The 18934-nt window shown below is 35.9% G+C and overlaps 1 protein-coding gene across 3 annotated transcripts in view; it reads right to left on the reverse strand.

The window, feature by feature from the left end:
* Positions 1–18800, reverse strand: part of LOC306879480 (guanine nucleotide-binding protein G(i) subunit alpha-2) — a 48895-nt gene extending 30095 nt beyond the window's left edge. For 2 of the 3 annotated variants that reach the window (XM_079432461.1, XM_079432462.1), the window contains exon 1: positions 18070–18800. In XM_079432461.1, coding sequence (XP_079288587.1) covers positions 18070–18187 — 118 coding nt within the window. In that variant the 5' untranslated portion in view covers positions 18188–18800. Of the gene's footprint in view, positions 1–4630; positions 5012–18069 lie in introns of those variants that run through there. The other variant, XM_079432463.1, reaches the window with a different exon arrangement.
* Positions 18801–18934: the final 134 nt, after the last annotated feature.

Here is an 18934-nt window from a genome sequence, read left to right on the forward strand (position 1 = left end):
ATGTATTTGCACCCTATTTTACATTTGTAATATGATGTAGGCTACATGTCATTTCTGGTTGACTTTAAGAACCAGAAAATATGCTACAGTGTGTTACAAATGAAGCGTTTATTTGCAAAAACAGAAAACTCGTTTTTTTATTTTTCAAAAATCGTGTTTGTTATGTTTTTATTGTGTTAGTTAGCTGTATTCTTTTTAGTTATGTTTTAACCTAATCAAAATAACCCAACTGCAGATTAATTGAAATGCACAATGAAAAAACATGTTTTTTGAAAATTAGAGTTATATGTTCTTGCAAATGAACTCTACAAATATATATTTAAAACCATTGCTTTGCATAATTGTATAAATGGGTATTTATGCTAATCAAAGACCATTCAAAACTGTAAATTTTTCCATACTTTTCATTCAACCAGATTTTACATTCATAATGGGATATACATTATGAATATAAAATAGGATGCAAATGACATTTCCAGTTGACCAGTTCTATTAGGTTAAAGCATAGATAAGTAATGTGGAAAGTAAACCTAACCTGTTTGGAAATTTTAATCAAAAGTATGGCAAATATCTGTTTCTGTAGTCTTTTATTGACATTTAAATGTATATATAGATAATAAAGAGCAGACAAAACTGTTATAAATGCAAAACACTTACATGTCAACCTCCACATTTAAATCTTTGATTTGCATAATTGAGTAAATATATTTATTCAAATAAAAGTTCAAAGAAACAGAACATTTTGCCATACTTTCATTGAACCGGAAAAAAGCAGTTGCATATTTACTTGTTTTATAGGCCGATAGGCCTATAATTTTATTTATTTTAATTCATATTTAAGAAATTTGAAATCATTTGAAAATGGATTAAAAAAAAAAAAAAGTGTAAAATATCTGATACAGATACACCGTCACGCAGAGAACATGTGATCATGCGACATACAAATGCACACTTAAACTGGATCCGACTAAGTTTGCAAGGTTTGTGAAATTAAATGTTCATTAGTCATTCAAAGGTTTGTTTAAATGATATAAATGCGTATTTGCTGAATGCTGAACGCAAACGAGAAAGTATTAGGCTATAATGTTAGCCTTTCTATTACTAATAATATAAAAGCAATCGTTATAATACTTTGGTATACATTTTAACTCCTTTATCAGTTCTATCTGAGTATTTGACACTTCTACCCATAGACAGAACTGTTAATGACAACAGCGAACAAGAGGGAGAATGTGCCGTTCTCAGCGCCGTCAAAATAAAACTCCTGCTTCGAACGCATCGGCCATACAGGAAAACTTATCGGCCAATGCCGATATTTGAAAAATGCCAAATATCGGCCGATATATCTGCCTTTGCGATATATCGTCAATCACAAGTATGGATGTAAAATAATGTGCAAATGCCATTTCTGGTCGACTTTATTAACTAGGGTTACATAAATTCTCTACTACAACTAGCTTACTTGAAAACTACTAATATGTTAAGACAATGTGTCAAATCAAAAGTATGATAAAATGCACCTTATATGTGGTATTCTGCTGGTATAAATATAATTCATATATATTTACATTATTTACATTTATCTAGAATGACAAAGTAAAAAGTAGATGGCAACATTAGAAATGCAAAACACAAGCCTCTGGTGTTAATTTAAAAACCTGTAAAACATGCTACATGCACAATTAAATCATTTGATTTGCATAACTGTGAACATGATCTTTTCAAACAATTCACTAAAGTAACAAAAGCAAGCAACAAATCATTTCAGTCAAAAGACTGAGGCTTTAGTTCAACAGTAGTCAAACAGCCATTTCAAAGCATCTGTGAGATGTGGCTGCATACCACGCTTGGAATGACTATTGATGTGGCGTTTCTGAAATGTCCTTTTCTTGTCTGCTCTTGCAGACAGGGCTAAAAACAGCAGCACACTATGACATCTCCCCTGGAGGGGGGGACCAGGCTAAAAAACCCAGCATCTCTGATCTAGCGTGTTCCTCTGAGCACGGCTTACCCCCTAAATCCACACCACCCTTCAAATCTGTGACACACCATTGTTACATTAACCCTGAATTGTGAATGTGCTTGAAAGAACGAAGCATTCAAGTGAATGTCTTTGACCTACGGTTCACTTGTTCATTGTGACTTCTCAATGCACACGCCCGGTCTTATTGTGCACAAAATGAAATGTTTGTCTACATAATCTTTCATCAAAATGTAATAACTTGCTTCAGTTCTGAAACAATGTCCCTTTTCTGCTGACATCACATAAGCTAATTACTTCCACTTGTGAAAAGTGAAAACTGAACGTGTGTCAGTATTACATGCATGCCTTCCGTCTTAAAGGGACAGCATTCCTAATTAAATACATATCGGTCATTAATGTTAACCAACAAAAGATGTGAAATAAATGTATACTTAAGTAATCCTACTGTATCTGAAAAATTTAATTTGTATCTCTACCAAAAAAATTTAAATTTCAGTTTTTCCAAATTCAATCCTTGATTCAATTTCTCATAAGCTTAATTAATGTGGTCTAAAGAGAGAAGAATTAATGAAGACTACATATAAAATAGCTACCAAAATAAATGTTTGACTAAAAGTTGAAAAATGACTGTCAACAAACTATGAAAGACTCAAATGACTAAAATGTGACTAAGACTATTAAGCATTTTCATCTCAAGATAAAGACTAAGACTAAATCAAAAATGCCTGCCAAAATTAACACTGCTTTCATCTACATTTTTCTAACTGTAAGATGAAAACTTGCCAAATGAGAATACAAGTATTAAAGCAGAAAGTAGGATGTTTTACCACATACAAGAATAGTACACGGTGAATCCAAAGTTTACAGATACCAAACAGAGCAACACTGATCTAAAGTGACTAGAAAGAGAAGTAAAAAAGCAGACCGGAACATTAGAAATGCAAAACACATGCTAACATGTTCGGCTCTATTGTGGATTTAAAACCTCAAACATGCTACAATCTGATATAGACCACAATGGAAGCGTTTAAGTTTAATAACAGCATGGTTTAATATAATCTGCATGTTCTTTTTGAAACCACACTGATCTTCCTGTTTTTGCCAACAGGAAGCTGGTGCAAAGGTTCCTCTGCAAGGTATGAGCACGTGTGTGTGTGTGATCTGCACATTTCATTATGAAAGCGGAACAGTCCATCACTCCCTGTTCAATCAGCAAATGAAAATAATGCCTCTCTGCCTCCACTTCTGAAGTGTGATCAATTTAAACCAAGGTAAACGGTTTAAACTGCAGCACTAAGAAAACTTATTTCATACTGAACTGCACTGCAGACTAGCGCTGGTGTCTTTCTATTCTCCTTTTCCTTCTACTGTGTCTGCTACTTTCTCTCACTCTCAATTCACCACGACATGAAATATTTCCACCGCAAGCATTTGTTGCTGCTCTGCAGTGGAGCAGAAAAAGTAGTTGTGTTTCCATCTCAGAGTTGCACTCGCACGTACATCGAGCACTTGCAATACACCAGCTGCCAATCAATGAAAAATGTACCATTCAGCAATATATCAACAATCATGCCTCCAGTTTCAGCATGATCATCATACTGAATTAAACTAAACGGATCACTGTGACAAGCATTGGCTAAACAAATTCAGCTATTCCCTTAATCATATCAAGACAAGTCCCATTAATTAAGGGCCAGATGAATAATCTCAGTGCACAAAGAGGATGTCAGTATCGAGAGAGCGCTGCTTCCGGCTGTTCTGAGTCTGTGGGGTGCCACGAAACAGATGCACAAAAGCTTGAGGGTGAAAGGAGGAGCGTCTTTAAATCTTAGCGCAAACTGACAGAGGATGGCAGGAAGACTAAATATAACAGAAAATAAGTGTGAGAAAGCATTATGCTCCTTTCAAGTTCTCGTCAAGCACATTAGAGCATAACTCGAGACAATGCCCGATTCGATTTCACAATGAGGCATCCGTGGAAAACAGAGAACTGAGAATAGTGTTTCCTGCACAGACATTATGTCAGTAAAATGAATTGAATGTGATGAGATAAAATGACTGGATGCTACAAAAAAATTATGCAAAGACAAAATTCACAATCATTCTCTTGCATTGATATAATATCCTTACAAAGACATAGCACTACCATATCTCTGATTCCATGTTGTTTGAACTCAATTTTCTAAAAAAAAAAAAAAAAGTTCTATATATTTATGTGTGTGTGTGTGTGTGTGTGTGTGTGTGCAGAAGAAGAAAAAAAAAGTCATACCGGTTTAGAGTGATAACTGGGTGACTAAATGACAGATTTATTTTGTGTGCGAACTACGGTATACGGTGCAAAATAATCATTAATGGTCTCTTTAAAGGGATAGTTAACCCAAAACATTCAATTTTGCCATCATTTACTTCAGAATTTTAACCAAACAGTTGCTGGCAGCCACTGACTCAAAGTATGGAAAAAAAAACTACTATGGAAGTCAATGGCTACTGTTTGGTTACCAACATTCTTCAAAATATCTGCTTTTGTGTTCAACTGTTCAAACTCATACAGGTTTGGAACAATATAAGGGTGTGTAAATAACAATTTTCATTTTTTGGTGAACTATAACTTTAAGCATTCAGAGCCAAATAATAGTAATTCCTTACCATTCCCACCCCTAGTGGAAAACTGGGAAGGCAGTTCTAGTCCAGCAGCATGGAATGCCACGTAGAACAGAAACGGGTGGTGGAAGTGGAAGGAGGAATTTTCCCTTAGGAACCCATCGACACTCACCCTCGGTCGTCTGTCCGTCTCTCTCTCTCAGATTAAAGAGCGTTTCTGTCTTTATGAAGCAGCTACTGGCCACATGTGATGAACAGCTGCCCCCATAAACACCGGATTCAGCTGCTTTTCATTTGCTTATTCTTCCATTAAACCACCTTACATCATCTCCCCTGGCAAAAAAGAAAAGCAGCAGGTCTGCAGCTATGGGGATTTTAGTACAGCACAGTGGTTTTGTTAAAAAAAAGGTGAGAATTCAAGGTGTGAAAGAACGATGTGAGAAGAATGTGTGAATACCTGTAGAGAGACATGCTATAACATGAAAAAACAAGATTCCTAGAAAGAGAACAGAGACATGATGTGGCACATACCATGTATATTTTAACTGAATGAGGATAGATAGATATGCTGATTTGCTGCTCAAGAAACGTTTCCTATTACTATTAATGTTTAAAACCCTTTTTGGTGCTTAATTTATATGAAATCGACTATTTTTAACATTATAAATGTCTTTACTGTCACTGTTGATCAGTTTCATGTATCCTTGCTCAATAAAAGTATTTCTTCTTTTTAAATCTTACTCCAAACTTTTGAATGACTGTATGTTGATAATGTATGTGAAATTTCCTCAAAGGAAAATCATGTAATTAATATGATTAAAATACTTAAATGACAGTCCTAAATATGGTGGGAATTAAGTATTGATTGATTACACTTTTTTCATCCTTTATATATCCTAATTATCAGCATCAGCCATTCTATTATCTTAATATCAGCATCTGCCTTTAAAAATCTTGCAAAACATTTTTACTGCTCAAGCCCTTTGGAAACACCAATGCTCATGCATACAATTTTAACATCTATTCTGATGCACAAACACAAAAACCCTCGTACAAGGACAGAACATGACAAACTGTGTGTTGACATTGTGTTGTATGTTTATGGCTGAATTTGAAGATGTACACTGACGTATGGCCTTGGCTGAACTCATATTGAGGAAAAACACTACAATTCTTCTGACTTCTGTCCTACAGACAGAAACGTGTCTCCATGGCGACTCGGACACAAGCTAACAGCCTGCATGTAACACACACACACACACACTCCGACTCACTACAAACCTATATTGGTCTCCTCAACAACATGACCAATGTCCCCCAAAGATGATTCTAGTTATATTATATTCTTACAATAACAGCATCAGATCTTGTGCGAGCCTACAGTGGGCCGCCTTCTTGTAATGAAATCACAAATCTCAGGGGAGAAGAATTGAAAGGCAAGACTTCACACTCAAATAATTAATTAAAAATACATTTACAGCTGCCACAATTAACTAACAGTGAAAAATGTCAACTGCAGTGGTTAAGCAATATGACCAATCACAGACATGCATGCTTGTGCATAATCTATGTAACATTTACTGAGGATTAAAAGAGCATAAAGTAATGTGTAAAACATTAAATAAGTAAATCTAAGATGAATTGCAATGATGTGTCATAATTGTGCCACCCAATACCAAAATGTTTATTCTGGAAAGGCCTCTATAAAGGGTTTAGAATACTGACAATATATTTTGTTATTAAAAGCAGGCTGCTCTATAGAGAAAATCACTGCAAAATATTTCATAGGCTTTATATATGCACAAATGTGAGCGTCTAAAATCTGTCAAAATAAGACACTTGCACAGATTAAATTCTGACGTCACAAAACAAACAACAGTTGTTCTTTAGGCAAGCAGCTTTTAGTGATTGAGCAGATCTGCAATTCTACTGATCCATTAAGCATTATATAAAATATTTGTTATCATACAGTGGCATTGTTTAATAAAGAAATAGATTTATTTATTGAATGGGACATACACTGAAAACTAAAAATTGGTGTAAAAATATTTTTACTGAGAAAATTCTAGTAATTGAAGTAATTATAAGGAAACAGGACTGAATTACACACAATATTGTGAAAAAAGTGAAAGGTCTGTAATGCTATTTTCTTGCAAAATGCACTCTATAGTCTTCACAACTTCCAAAAATAACTTTCAGAGTGTATAATGTGAACAAAAAAAACTCCAATAGATGCACAACATGCATTTGATATTGAATTGTGTTGATTGTACAAATTATACTACATTCAAAATAAAATGATTTTGTATGTCATTTCACAAAAAGCTAATCTGTGACCAGGTATTTTATTATTAAAACCAGGCTAGTCTTTGGTTATCGATAGCCATTTATCTGATCTAGTGTTGTCACGGTACCGAAATTTCAGTATTCGGTACCAATACCAGTGAAAATCCATGGTTCTTTAAAATTGTGTTTCAAGTTTTTCCACAAGTAATATAAGTATGAAAAACAGTAAACAAGTTTCACCCAAATTTAATTTGTCTTTTAATTAATGAAATTTAAACACATTTTATTTTTTTGGTAAATAAAGGGGATTTACTATTCAAATTTAAATATGGAAGAAATAGTGAGTGATTATTTCTTTAAAAATAAAGATTTATAAAAAAAATATATATTTGTGCTTTTGTGACACTAGTTCAATAATTTTTTCTTTAATATCTCTATTATTTAAGGGGATTTTGCTAAATAACATCCCTGATACTCAAACGTTTTGATCAGTGCACTTCGGCGAATTCTCTCATTGGAAACAACGAAGTGCAGATGTACATGCGATGTAAATAAGAGATTAAGTCATCATACACTGCAGACAACATAACTGATTATAGCTTTTATTAGTGTGCTTACACTCACGCTAGACTGAATTCAGTGATATTCTTTGATATGTTCTTTGCTCGCTGTATAATTTGTTTGTTGTTTGAATAATCGTAGACATGCTGCGTTAATTAAACTTAAAATGCGTTTATTAAAAGTGATCAGGTTAAATACAAATTCTGTCTTATTAAAATATTTTATGTCATAATATGGTAACCTACTTGCCTAAAGCGTTATGATGTGTGTGTAGTTAATAGATATACATTAGGCTTGTTTGAGCGCGTTTGACCAGAGACTAGAGCGCAATTAAACAGCTGTGCTTATAGTGATTGTCGGTGGCCGTCTTGAGAAGCGAGAAAGCTTCGGAAGACGGCTCATAAAAAGGACGAGGACGTAAATGGATTTTACAAGTTGGAATGTAAAATTACGGTAATATTGCGTGAATATTTCACATGAAATTCTGTCAGTGTGAGGGAGAGATTTAGGGATGTGCGCCGCAAGGCGCCCAACAATAATACAACCGCACTAGGCTTTATATTTCTGGTTAGTTTAATAAATAATTAATCCCAAAGCTATCACAAAAATTAAGTATCTTGGATATGATTGAGGGGCACAAGGAAAATCTCAGACCCGGCCCTGCAGCGGGGGATGCTGCAGCACCCTCACCACCCCTAGTTCCCGAGGCCATGGTTTCGTTTGAGTAAAACGATCGTCATATCATAAATAGGCTACAGAAACTTAAGAGGTCCTCATGGCAACCCGTCAAAATAAAAGTTTGGTTTATCTACTAACACTACTACAATTATTACAACTTTTGTTTAAAAGAATAATCACACAATACGCTTTTTCTTCCATGTTTTTTTTTGTTTGCCAAAACATTTCTCTCATTTGATTAAAATAAATTAAATTAATGTTTTATGCCTTCATTTGCACTGCACTGTAAATTAAAACTAATGGAAATTACTGTCACATAGGCCAAGATTAGGATGACGGAAATTGGGCCATTTCAATAGGCTATTGAACCAAGTGTGCCTACAACAGGCTATAAGTGTTATAGTTTCATTAAAATTGTTGCGGTCTTCTTCACAACTTCTACAATGGAGCTATGAAGACAAATTTACACGTATTATATACATTGCGCTTTTTAAATTAATCAACTGATGTGCATTAGATGATGAATTGAAGAGTCACCTCTTGTAGGTTATGATTTAGTCAACAGAAAATAATTAATGAAGAATTATGAGAGGTTATGCTATTACACATACATTTCTAACATGTAAATTATTGAAGCCAAATACTTACATTTCCCCAAGATGTTTAGCTTTAGTATTTAGTACTCATAGGCTTAATCACGAAGCATACAGTGGCCCCACTTTTAACTCTCTCTTTATATATTACCCTTATTGTAGATGGATGCATGGAGGAAGACAAGAGTAAGAAGTGCAACCAACACTAGGGAAGGCAGTTTTTGTCAGAGCCCTTGTTATTCTTAATTTTGACATTCCTTTTCATTTTTACACCAGACATATATATATATATATATATATATACACATATATATATATATATATATATATATATATATATATATATATATATATATATATATATATACACATATATATATATATATATATATATATATATATATATATATATATATATATATATATATATATATATATATATATATATATATATATATATATTGGTTCAAAATATCGGTTATCGGTATACTTGGTCTGTAATAATCGGTATCGGCCCTGAAAAACATATATCGGTCGACCCCTAGATCAAACATGACAGGAAAGACATGTATGTTACAAAAGATGTATTCTTCAATGAATACTGTTATTTTGAACATAACTGATCTAAGAATCTTGAAAAAAGTATCATGACTTTCACAAAACATTATGCAGCAAAAACAGTTTCCAACAGTGATAATACCATCTTTAATAATTGAGCACCAACAATAACACCAAATCAGCATATTAGAATGATTTCTAAAGGATCATGTATCACTGAAGACTGGAGTAATGATGCTGAGAATTCAGCTTTGAATACATTGATCCATCCAGATATCACTGGAATACATTGCGTTTTAATATATTGTAATGATATTGCACAATAACATTGCTATGCTCAATGTGTCTCCAGATTATACTCAAGCAATTTACTTTTAAATTTAATTCACATAAGTATACTTATTGCACTTCCATAGTGTCCTCTCCAAGAAAAGAATGCTCTCGAGACGCTGAGAAGGGCGTCCATAATGACAACATTCACTATCGTGATAAATTATACCAATTTAGAGCACTGGTGTCTAAAGAGTCGTCGTCCACAGCGTCGCCGTTGTCTTTGATCTCCAGTGCGGCTCTACACTGCCACCCGTCAAGTGGCCTAATCACATCCTGAGCCCAATTTACATATGTGAGCAGTGCTTCAAAAAGAGTAGAGCTTCACAAAGAGCACTCCTACAGAGCTGCGTTCAAACTCTCCACCGGAGGGCCGACGCCATTGTATCAGATGGGATTCGCAGTTCCCAAGCGTCCTTCGACATTCCGTCTGGCAAGACGAGAAGTCAGCGAATTGAGATACACCAACGCCCAAAACTGGACCCAGGAAGTACACAAGAACAAAAGCGTAGGCAGCTTTCTAAGGAATGTAATCATTTTGGCTCATGCAGGAAATTAATCAACTGCAGAATTTTTAAAAGGAACTCCCAAACCTAGTCAGAGACATGCTCCAACTTAAACCAATCATGGTCTAGATCTCATGTCAAATGTCAAAGGGAAATTTGGCAAAACAACAGCTATGAAACAAAACCAAGAACAATATTTAAACGAAAGACTGACCAGGTAGTGGTGGGGATTTTAGAAGCACGTGACTGGAAAACCACCATCATAACCACACGAAACCTTTTATAGACCAATCTGGAAGTAAATCTTAAAGAAAAACATACACTGTGTAACAGAGAATAAATTTGTATAAAAAAAAAAAACAAAGCTACAGACAGAAAGTTGGATGACACATTAATACACGAGTACTCACATTACCCAGTGTGTTTTAGATCAGACAGGTTTGGTAGCGGTAGACTGTTTTTCAGTGGTCATTTAATATATTTAAAGAGGAAGGGGTGTAAGAAATATAATTAATTAAACCACAGCATTGCTGAAATCAGAAGAACATATACTTTACACAATATTCACTGAAAAACCATACAAACTATTTTAAAAATTATGCAATTTAGGCCAGTGACAGTAAAGACATTTATAATGTTACAAAAGATTTAAATTTCAAATAATTGCTGCTCTTTCTTTTTAACTTTCTAATCAAAAAATCCTGGAAATATATTAAGCATCACTGTTTTCAGTACTGACAAGAATAAGAAATGCTTCTTGTGCAGCAAATCAGAATATTAGAATGATTTCTGAAGGATCTAAGGACTAATGGATCGAAGGACTAATGATGCTGAAAATTCAACTTTGCATCATAGGAATAAATAACATTAACATATTACATTAGAAAACAATTATCTAAAATTGAAATAATATTTTATAATATTACTGTTTCTACTGTATGTATGCAGCCTTAATGAGAGACTTCTTTCAAAAACACGGTAGTGTATATTTACAATATATAAATGTTGCTTTCTATCTTTTTGAAGGCACACAGATTATAACACAGGCCGCAGGAGGTTCGGTCTATTTTCTGAGCTTTGGAGGAATGGAAATGGGCTGACAATGATTGTGAGGGTAACTAGCAGAATAGCTGATGCATTACAGTCTATAATGACAGAAACTGCACAGTAGGGTCGCTGGTAAATGGCTGCAAGCATTTTAGCCCCAACAGGCTGAGATCAATAAATGCACAACATCCCAAATGATACACACGGCAATACAGGAACAGCTATTGCAGCTGCTGTAAACAACTAAACAGAGAAAACATCTACTGTGGAGGATCTCAGCAGACCTCAAAGACTACATGAAAACAAATTCGACCCACATTGCACAATTCATCAGTTTTTCCTTAGATTTTTTTCCTTCTGTTGACGTAACAGGTTTGACATCATTCATGCCAACTTTAACTGGTTCAAGTTGGTCTTGTGACCACTCGACATATTCAGTGAATAAAATCGGTTCCTCACACAGAGCGATCATATGGCTCCCAAAGACTTGAAATCTAGCACACAACCCATAGAAACTTCTTTTTCATAAAACATGGAGCAAATAAACAGCACAACATAACCACAAAACGCTAGGTTTCTTCAATCTTCAAAAGAACACCAACTTTTGGCATATTCCACGCCGAGACCTGAAGATCTGACATTATTCTGTGAAAGACGCTTTCAAATTGAGCAAGGTTGATGCCTTCGAGACGAGCTGAAATAGGAAACCTAGAAGCCAGGTGTCTGTTTTCAAATGAGTGTGTGTGCACGAATCACAGAGGAGGTTTTTGGAGGACACAGTCTGGTTCTGAAGTGTGTGTATGTGTGGGGGGGGTGTATTTTGAAAAGGTAAGTGTGTGGCAGTGAGTGTGCGGGAAGCTGTCACCTGTTCTGTGAGAGGTGTCACCTTGGCGAGTTGTTTTTGCACTCTATCTGAAGGTAAAAGGAGAAGGTGCTGCGTTTTATCACTGTCTGAGACTGTGGCTCCCTCCCAACAGGAAGTATCCTGCTCTGACCTCTGCTCTCTCCACACCGTGAGCCAAAGTTACACAGACACAACATAATGACTCCACATTCAACATGTAAACAGTGCAACTGATAAATCACGGAAGACACTTGCCTTTTAGGTTTTTAACAACAGATAAACCAGTTTTTATCCCAAAATCCTCACCTCTCGGTGTGCTGTCTTAAGCTTTTTGTGCAATCACGAGATCTGTATAATAAAACAACTGCATATCCGATCACAGCAACATTTCTGTACTTTACATTTGAATTTACTCAACAGCAACTGCTGTTTGATTGAATTATTTGGTGGATAAAAAAAAAAAAAAAAACATTTTGAAACTGAAATGACACTGTAATTGGGAAATGTAATAATCAAGACTCTGACAATGGTTTGGAGTTGTTTTTTTTATGTTTTAAAAATGTTTTATGCTCAAGGCTGCATTTATTAGATCAAAAATACTGTAAAAAAAAAAAAACAGTAATATTGTGAAATATTATAACCATTCTATTGTAATATATTTGAAAATGTAATTTATTCCTGTGATGCAATGCTAAATTTTCAGCATCATTACTCCAGTCTTCAGTCACATGATCCTTCAGAAATCATTCTTATTTGCTGATTTGCTCCTCAAGAAACATTTCTTATCAATATTGAAAACTATAACTATATAAATTTGTCCAGAAGTTCAAATGAACAGCATTTACTTAAACTAGAAATATTTTTAAGGTTATATGTCTTTACTGTCACTTTTGAACAATTTAATGCATCTCTGATGCATAAAAGCACTAATAAAAGTGTAATGTAAAAATAAATATATATTTATTCATTTTAATTACTTCCCCAGTGAGAGGTACCATTATTCCAACCTAACAGCCATTGAGAAATCATTTGCAGAAAAATATTGAGATATAATTCTAGTTCTATCGCCAAGCTGTAGTCTGCTGTTAAATGATGTGCAGCTGAATCATTGCAAATTTCTTTTCCTCAGGGATTTACAAAGGATGCGGATTCAAAAAAAGGTCTCGGATAAAAGAGACCAGAATAACCTCTCAAAATGAGTGTCTATAGCTGTAGCTTCCAGCACACAAACCCTCCTGATAGTCACTTGCCCCCATTCTGTGGCACAATTCCATTAGTTATGTGATGTGACCGCCGCCGCCGGCCATTCTCCTTTCAAAAACTGAGCTCAAAAGGAACCGCTCGTCATTCTTGTCCCCAAAGCTTTTGTCTTCTAGAATTTCCTTGAGATTTGCCAACCCAATACACCTAAGATGTCATGTTTGGGCAAAATTAAAGAAGTTTGGTTTAACATAAACAAGACCACAAAGTACTTCCTGCTCTGTGAAATAACCTTGACTCCTCAGTTGTTTGGGGATTCAACACTTGCCGTCCATGTTGTGGGCATATTCTTGAGGGTAAAAACAAAACTTGACTCAAGAATATTCTTGGCATCTGAACGCCCTGCCAACTTCTTAACTTAAACCCAACTGATAAGAGTCTGGAGTATCCATGACCAGCAGACGTGTGTCATACTGACGAGTTGCTCATCAGAGACATGAGGAGGTGGCAAGGTCAGTAATTCTGACGCGAGCGGTTCCAAACATGACGCATACTGAGGAGCTCCAGAGCGAAAGAGGCTATTACAAAAAATTATCATTAAAAGCCTGTCTGAATGCTAGGTTTCTGCATCACAAATCTCAGCGAGATTTCTACCTAGACAACATTTTGTAGGCGTCATAGGTATCAGTCTCAATTTGTAGACAACAAATTGCCTATAAAATGCTTCATTCTGGAAATGCTATGGCAATATTTGATGTAGCCCTTGCAGAGCAGTGAGAAAATGTTTTTTTACTTAAATATTTGCTCAGTTTATAATCCGTTTCTTATGAGGTTCACATCTCATTTTGAGTGCATGCGCTATTACTACATGAATTAATTTTATTAAATTGACACTGAAGTAATAAAGGCTCAAATCAGTCATCATAACTATTCAGCTGAACACTGAGTGCCTTTACATGATTGTACTCTGATTATGCTCAATATCAACATATAAGGTCACATATGTAAACGCACTTATAGAAGCTCATGTGTCAGAAGTGAATCATCATACAATTTAGATAATTGCTTCGCTCCATGTTTACACTGCTAGTGCTAAAGCTGCATTGATACTAATGTGAAATGTGACAATTTAAAGGAATGGTTCAACCAGAAAAGAAAACATGCTGAAGATGTACTCACCCTCAGGCCATCAAAGATGTACATGATGTTTTTCATTGGAACTGATTTGGAGAAATGTAGCAAGTAATCCACACCTCTCCAGTCCATCAGTTAACATCTTGTGAAGTAAAAAGCTGTGTGTTTTAAGAAACAAATCCATTCAAATGAAAGCCATCACTTCTGGCCAAAATATGAGTCCATAACAACACTTCATCTGTGCATATTTATCTCCTGATTCAGATGACAACTTTTTTTACTTGCGAAACCAATATTAAAGATAGAGGGCTCATGTATCAACCAGAAGCAATGGTTTGACGTTAAAGATGTATTAATGATTGATCATCAGCTTTTCACTTCACAAGACATTAATTGATGGACTGGAGTGGTGTGGATTATTGTGATGTTTTTATTAGCTGTTTGGACTCTCATCCTGAGGACACCCATTCACTGCAGAGTATCCACTGGTGAGCAAGTGATGGAATACAAAATGTCTCAATTTCCTCTGATAAAGAAACAAACTCATTTACATCTTGGATGGCCTGCCTGAGGGTGCATATTTTCAGCAAATTTTCTATTTGGGTGAACTATTCCTTTGACAATCTTCTAGTAGGCATAAATAAGAGAATTTTAAAATAACTCCCTGTCAGGTGCTTGATGTGAACCAGTAAACAATGGCAAGTAACCCAGGCAGCCACTTACTTTCACAATCGGGATACTTCAAACTAATGGTTTATGTACATTTAGCAATATTGTGAAAATGCTGAACAAGGCAGAATATGGAGTAATTGGACAGTGTTTACACGGCATGAGATTACTGCTGTGGTCATCTATGATTTTCAGAGCTGACCGTAAGAAGTCATTAGTGGGAGCTCTGTAAACACTGTGGTGTGTGGAAACCCATATTTACACTGAACCAGTCAAGACTTGAGCACTGGGTGATGCTGGTCTCATTTCTGATTTAACACTATAAGCCTGCGATGTGAATAATGTAATATATGTGCTTTCTGGATTGCTTTTATTTATTTACATGCAGATATTTTTAAAGTTGAACATGGTATATGTGCCTAGAGGGAATCAGTGTCAAGCTAAGTTCATCCAATTTTTTGATTACATCTAAAGCCGGTCTCCCTTATTCCCCGGGAACATTTTCCCTGTTTTCTCACTCCTGCTTGCTCTCTCCGTAGGGTAAAGCGTATTGTGGAGAGCACCGCTGTCACACCTGTACCCATGCTGTCAGCATCAGAGCACACATGCTGTGCCACTAACAGGATATGACAGAGGACACAAACGCTCCAGATTACGACTATGTGAAGCTGCACTGAAATGTGAGGCGGCTCAATTCAGGATTAGGCCACAGTTTAAGCAACTACACTAATTTTAAGAGATTGACAGTCTCATAATCTGGTTTATGACCAAGTCTGATACTACCAAACTCAAGCGAAATGCCTGATTGGTGACAAATGGTGTGCACTAGGTTAAAACCAAGCAGATTATCATATCCTCTCTCTCTTTTGTGGTTTTTGACATGCTCACAGCTTACTAGGGCAACTACTTTCATCATATCGTATAGTCAACTGTGTAAAACAGTGTTAACCAGGCTACATAAAGATTGCATTGAAAACACAGACACAACATTTTTGACATTTGAAAATACTACAAATATATCTGCTAGGCTAAAGAATCGGTCAATATTTGGAAATTTTGTGATAACCTGGCCTCCCTTGGTGTCTCCTAAAAAGAGTCAACAAATAGCCTTGTCAATAAACAGTAAACAATTTCTGTTAAGATATATTATCAATTATTTACACGTCCATTATTTTGCACAGTATTCACACAAAGTAAATATTGTGCATATCTCCTGCGCTTGTGAAATCTTTCTCTACTGATGATTTGGGTATTAAAATAATTAATGACTTAAGATCCATTAAACAGGTGTGTATATGCATACAGTAACTACAGGAACTGTGCAGTTTCCTCCACCTCTCGAAGTATTTTTCCAAATCGAGCATGCTTTCATTTACCACCAATGGACCTGACAAAATAAAAATGGATTGGTTACAGCAGGAGCACTCAGCTTTAATGAAGTATAATTGAATGGTGAAGTCTTTTGTTTAGTGCCGTACTTATCTGATTCTCACAGCAGGGTTACTCCAGAACAGCACTACCTGCAGACTTTAGTTTATTTCTAACCTTTTTATCTGGCTAAAAATCAAACCGCATGCATGCACCTTCCTGAATGCCTCTTTGCTTTATAAAATACCAAGTTATTGATACAAAATACCCAACAAACAAAATAGGTTCTAAGAATATTACACTAATGTTCAAGTATTGAAAACATTATTTCGGAACGCTCTCTGAAAGTCCAGTTTTTTAAATGCTTAAAAATGTTTTCTTGGTTATGTGAACGTAAAAGACAATATTAAGGGGAATGTTTGATTTTATTATTTTGTATATTATTTTAACATTATGGTAATGTTACATTTGAATGTTCTCTAAACCATCTTAGACAAACATCCAACTAAAATAAAATAAAAATGTATTAATAATGTTTTTGTGGTAATGTTTTTAGAACGCTATTAAATACCAGATCAATTTGAATGAACGTTCAATTAATGTTACTGGAAGAATGTTTGTACATAACCTTGTCAGAACGTTAACCAAAGTTCTGAGAACGTTCCCTGTTAGCTGGGTCACAATAGAATGAGAGAGCAGAGATTATTTATGACCAGGCCAAAACACATCAGCATAAGGGACAATGCAGTATCAATGGAAACCACATAATTAATTATTGATAAATATGTTGTTTTCCTTCGCAGAGGTGAGCATGGCTAATGGAAGCATAGTAGAAGAGTTACATAATGTATTATTGCAGTTGGTTATTTTTGAGAATATCTGAAATTGACCTGAATAAGCTAAATACTACAACATGGATTTTTTTTTTTTTTAAATATTGATGATTATTTAACTAGATGACACACTATAGCATCTCAATTACTTAAGCACTCTCCAAACAATTATTTATATTTAATGTCACATCCAACAGTGTTGACAGAGCATTTAAGGTACTGAAGGGCTGTTTTCTCATACATGACCATATCAGATGGTGACATCAGATGGTGACTTTTATATGATTTTAAAAAAGTACCTTGCTTGGAGTAACATGAAGACATAGCATACCGTCTGAAATCATCACTTTACCATGATACTTAGTGCATGTTCAGAACACCATGGTATTAGGCTACCGTGGTACTCCAATGTGCTTCGAAGAACATCACGGAATGTACATCTCTTCTCAAGGATCAAATAAAAACATGCTATTTTCATGATTTCTTGTCTAGAAAACACGGTAACGCCATATTTATATAGTATGCAAAACTGCTTCAATGTATAGAATACCTATGGTATTTTCATGTCCAAAAACATGGTATTTTCTTCGTGTTTGATTGTTTGAAAATAATATTGTGGATTGAAATCTCAAATGAAAGACAGCAGACGCGCATCAGACGGATGCTGGTATGTTTGCATCCACCCCGTTTTTCCATAATAATCGAGCCGCACCGCACCGCACATCAGATCAGATCATACTGAATACACGTATGTCCTCCAAACGAGTGACAAATGAAGCGTGTGACAAATAGCACTGCAAAACGAAATGTTTCGGGGGAGTCTTCTGAACACACAGACCCGCTGAAAATCACACACACATGACGTGCCATGACTTACCGAGCAGGAGCAGCTTCACCTCCCTCGCTGCCTTCTCTCCATCCTCCCGGAGGTTTTTGTCGATCATCTTTGATCTGTCGGCGGCCGCCTTGTCTTCTGAGCTCACCGTGCAGCCCATGATCGAACCGTGCGCGCGTCAAACTTCAAAGAATAAGTCAAATCGGCTCGGCCCGTTCCGCGCAAGAACTGTAAACTAAAAAGACGCAGCGTGGATTGACAGATGTGCTATAAAAGCGCGAAGTGTCACAATTTGAAAGCTCTGATTCCGTAAATCCCTGGTCTGTGATTCTCCATCAATCAGGAGGGTTCGAATAGGCCTAGACGCGATTAAAAAGTTGCTTAGTTTCCCACCAAATCAATCAATCAATCTTTCTTCCTTCCTTCCTTTAGCGCCTCCTTTCAGATCAAAGAGCAGCCGCAACGTCGGCGCTTTCATCTACCGCTCACAGTTCCTGAAATCAAAATCGTTTGCTTGCACTCAACCAGATGTCTGTTTTTGCACGCGAAATTGTGTGAGCAATTCTGCCGCCAAACAGCTCTGGTGTTTTATTTCAAATTCAAATGTATCCTGGCGCAGGGCGATTCAAAATATTAAAAAATTCGAAATCAGAACGTTGCAGCGTTCGGCGTGGCGCTCCGCTCGCGCTGCTTTCTTCTGAATAAACAGAGAAGCCTAAGCGTGCAGCGGCACCCACCCACTGATCAACCACTGCGCGTGAATTGTGGGAAGTGCAGTAGTTTTCTGCTGTTTCCGAACAACTAAGTCAGTGTGGGCTGTTCGATTCATTTTAGAGAATCCGTTTGCTCAGATGGCTCAATGAACTAGTTAAAAATGATTCACTGCTTCTTTGAAAGCATAACTCAA

The sequence above is a fragment of the Barbus barbus genome (assembly GCF_936440315.1).
Source record: "Barbus barbus genome assembly, chromosome: 13".
Classification (NCBI taxonomy): domain Eukaryota; kingdom Metazoa; phylum Chordata; class Actinopteri; order Cypriniformes; family Cyprinidae; genus Barbus; species Barbus barbus.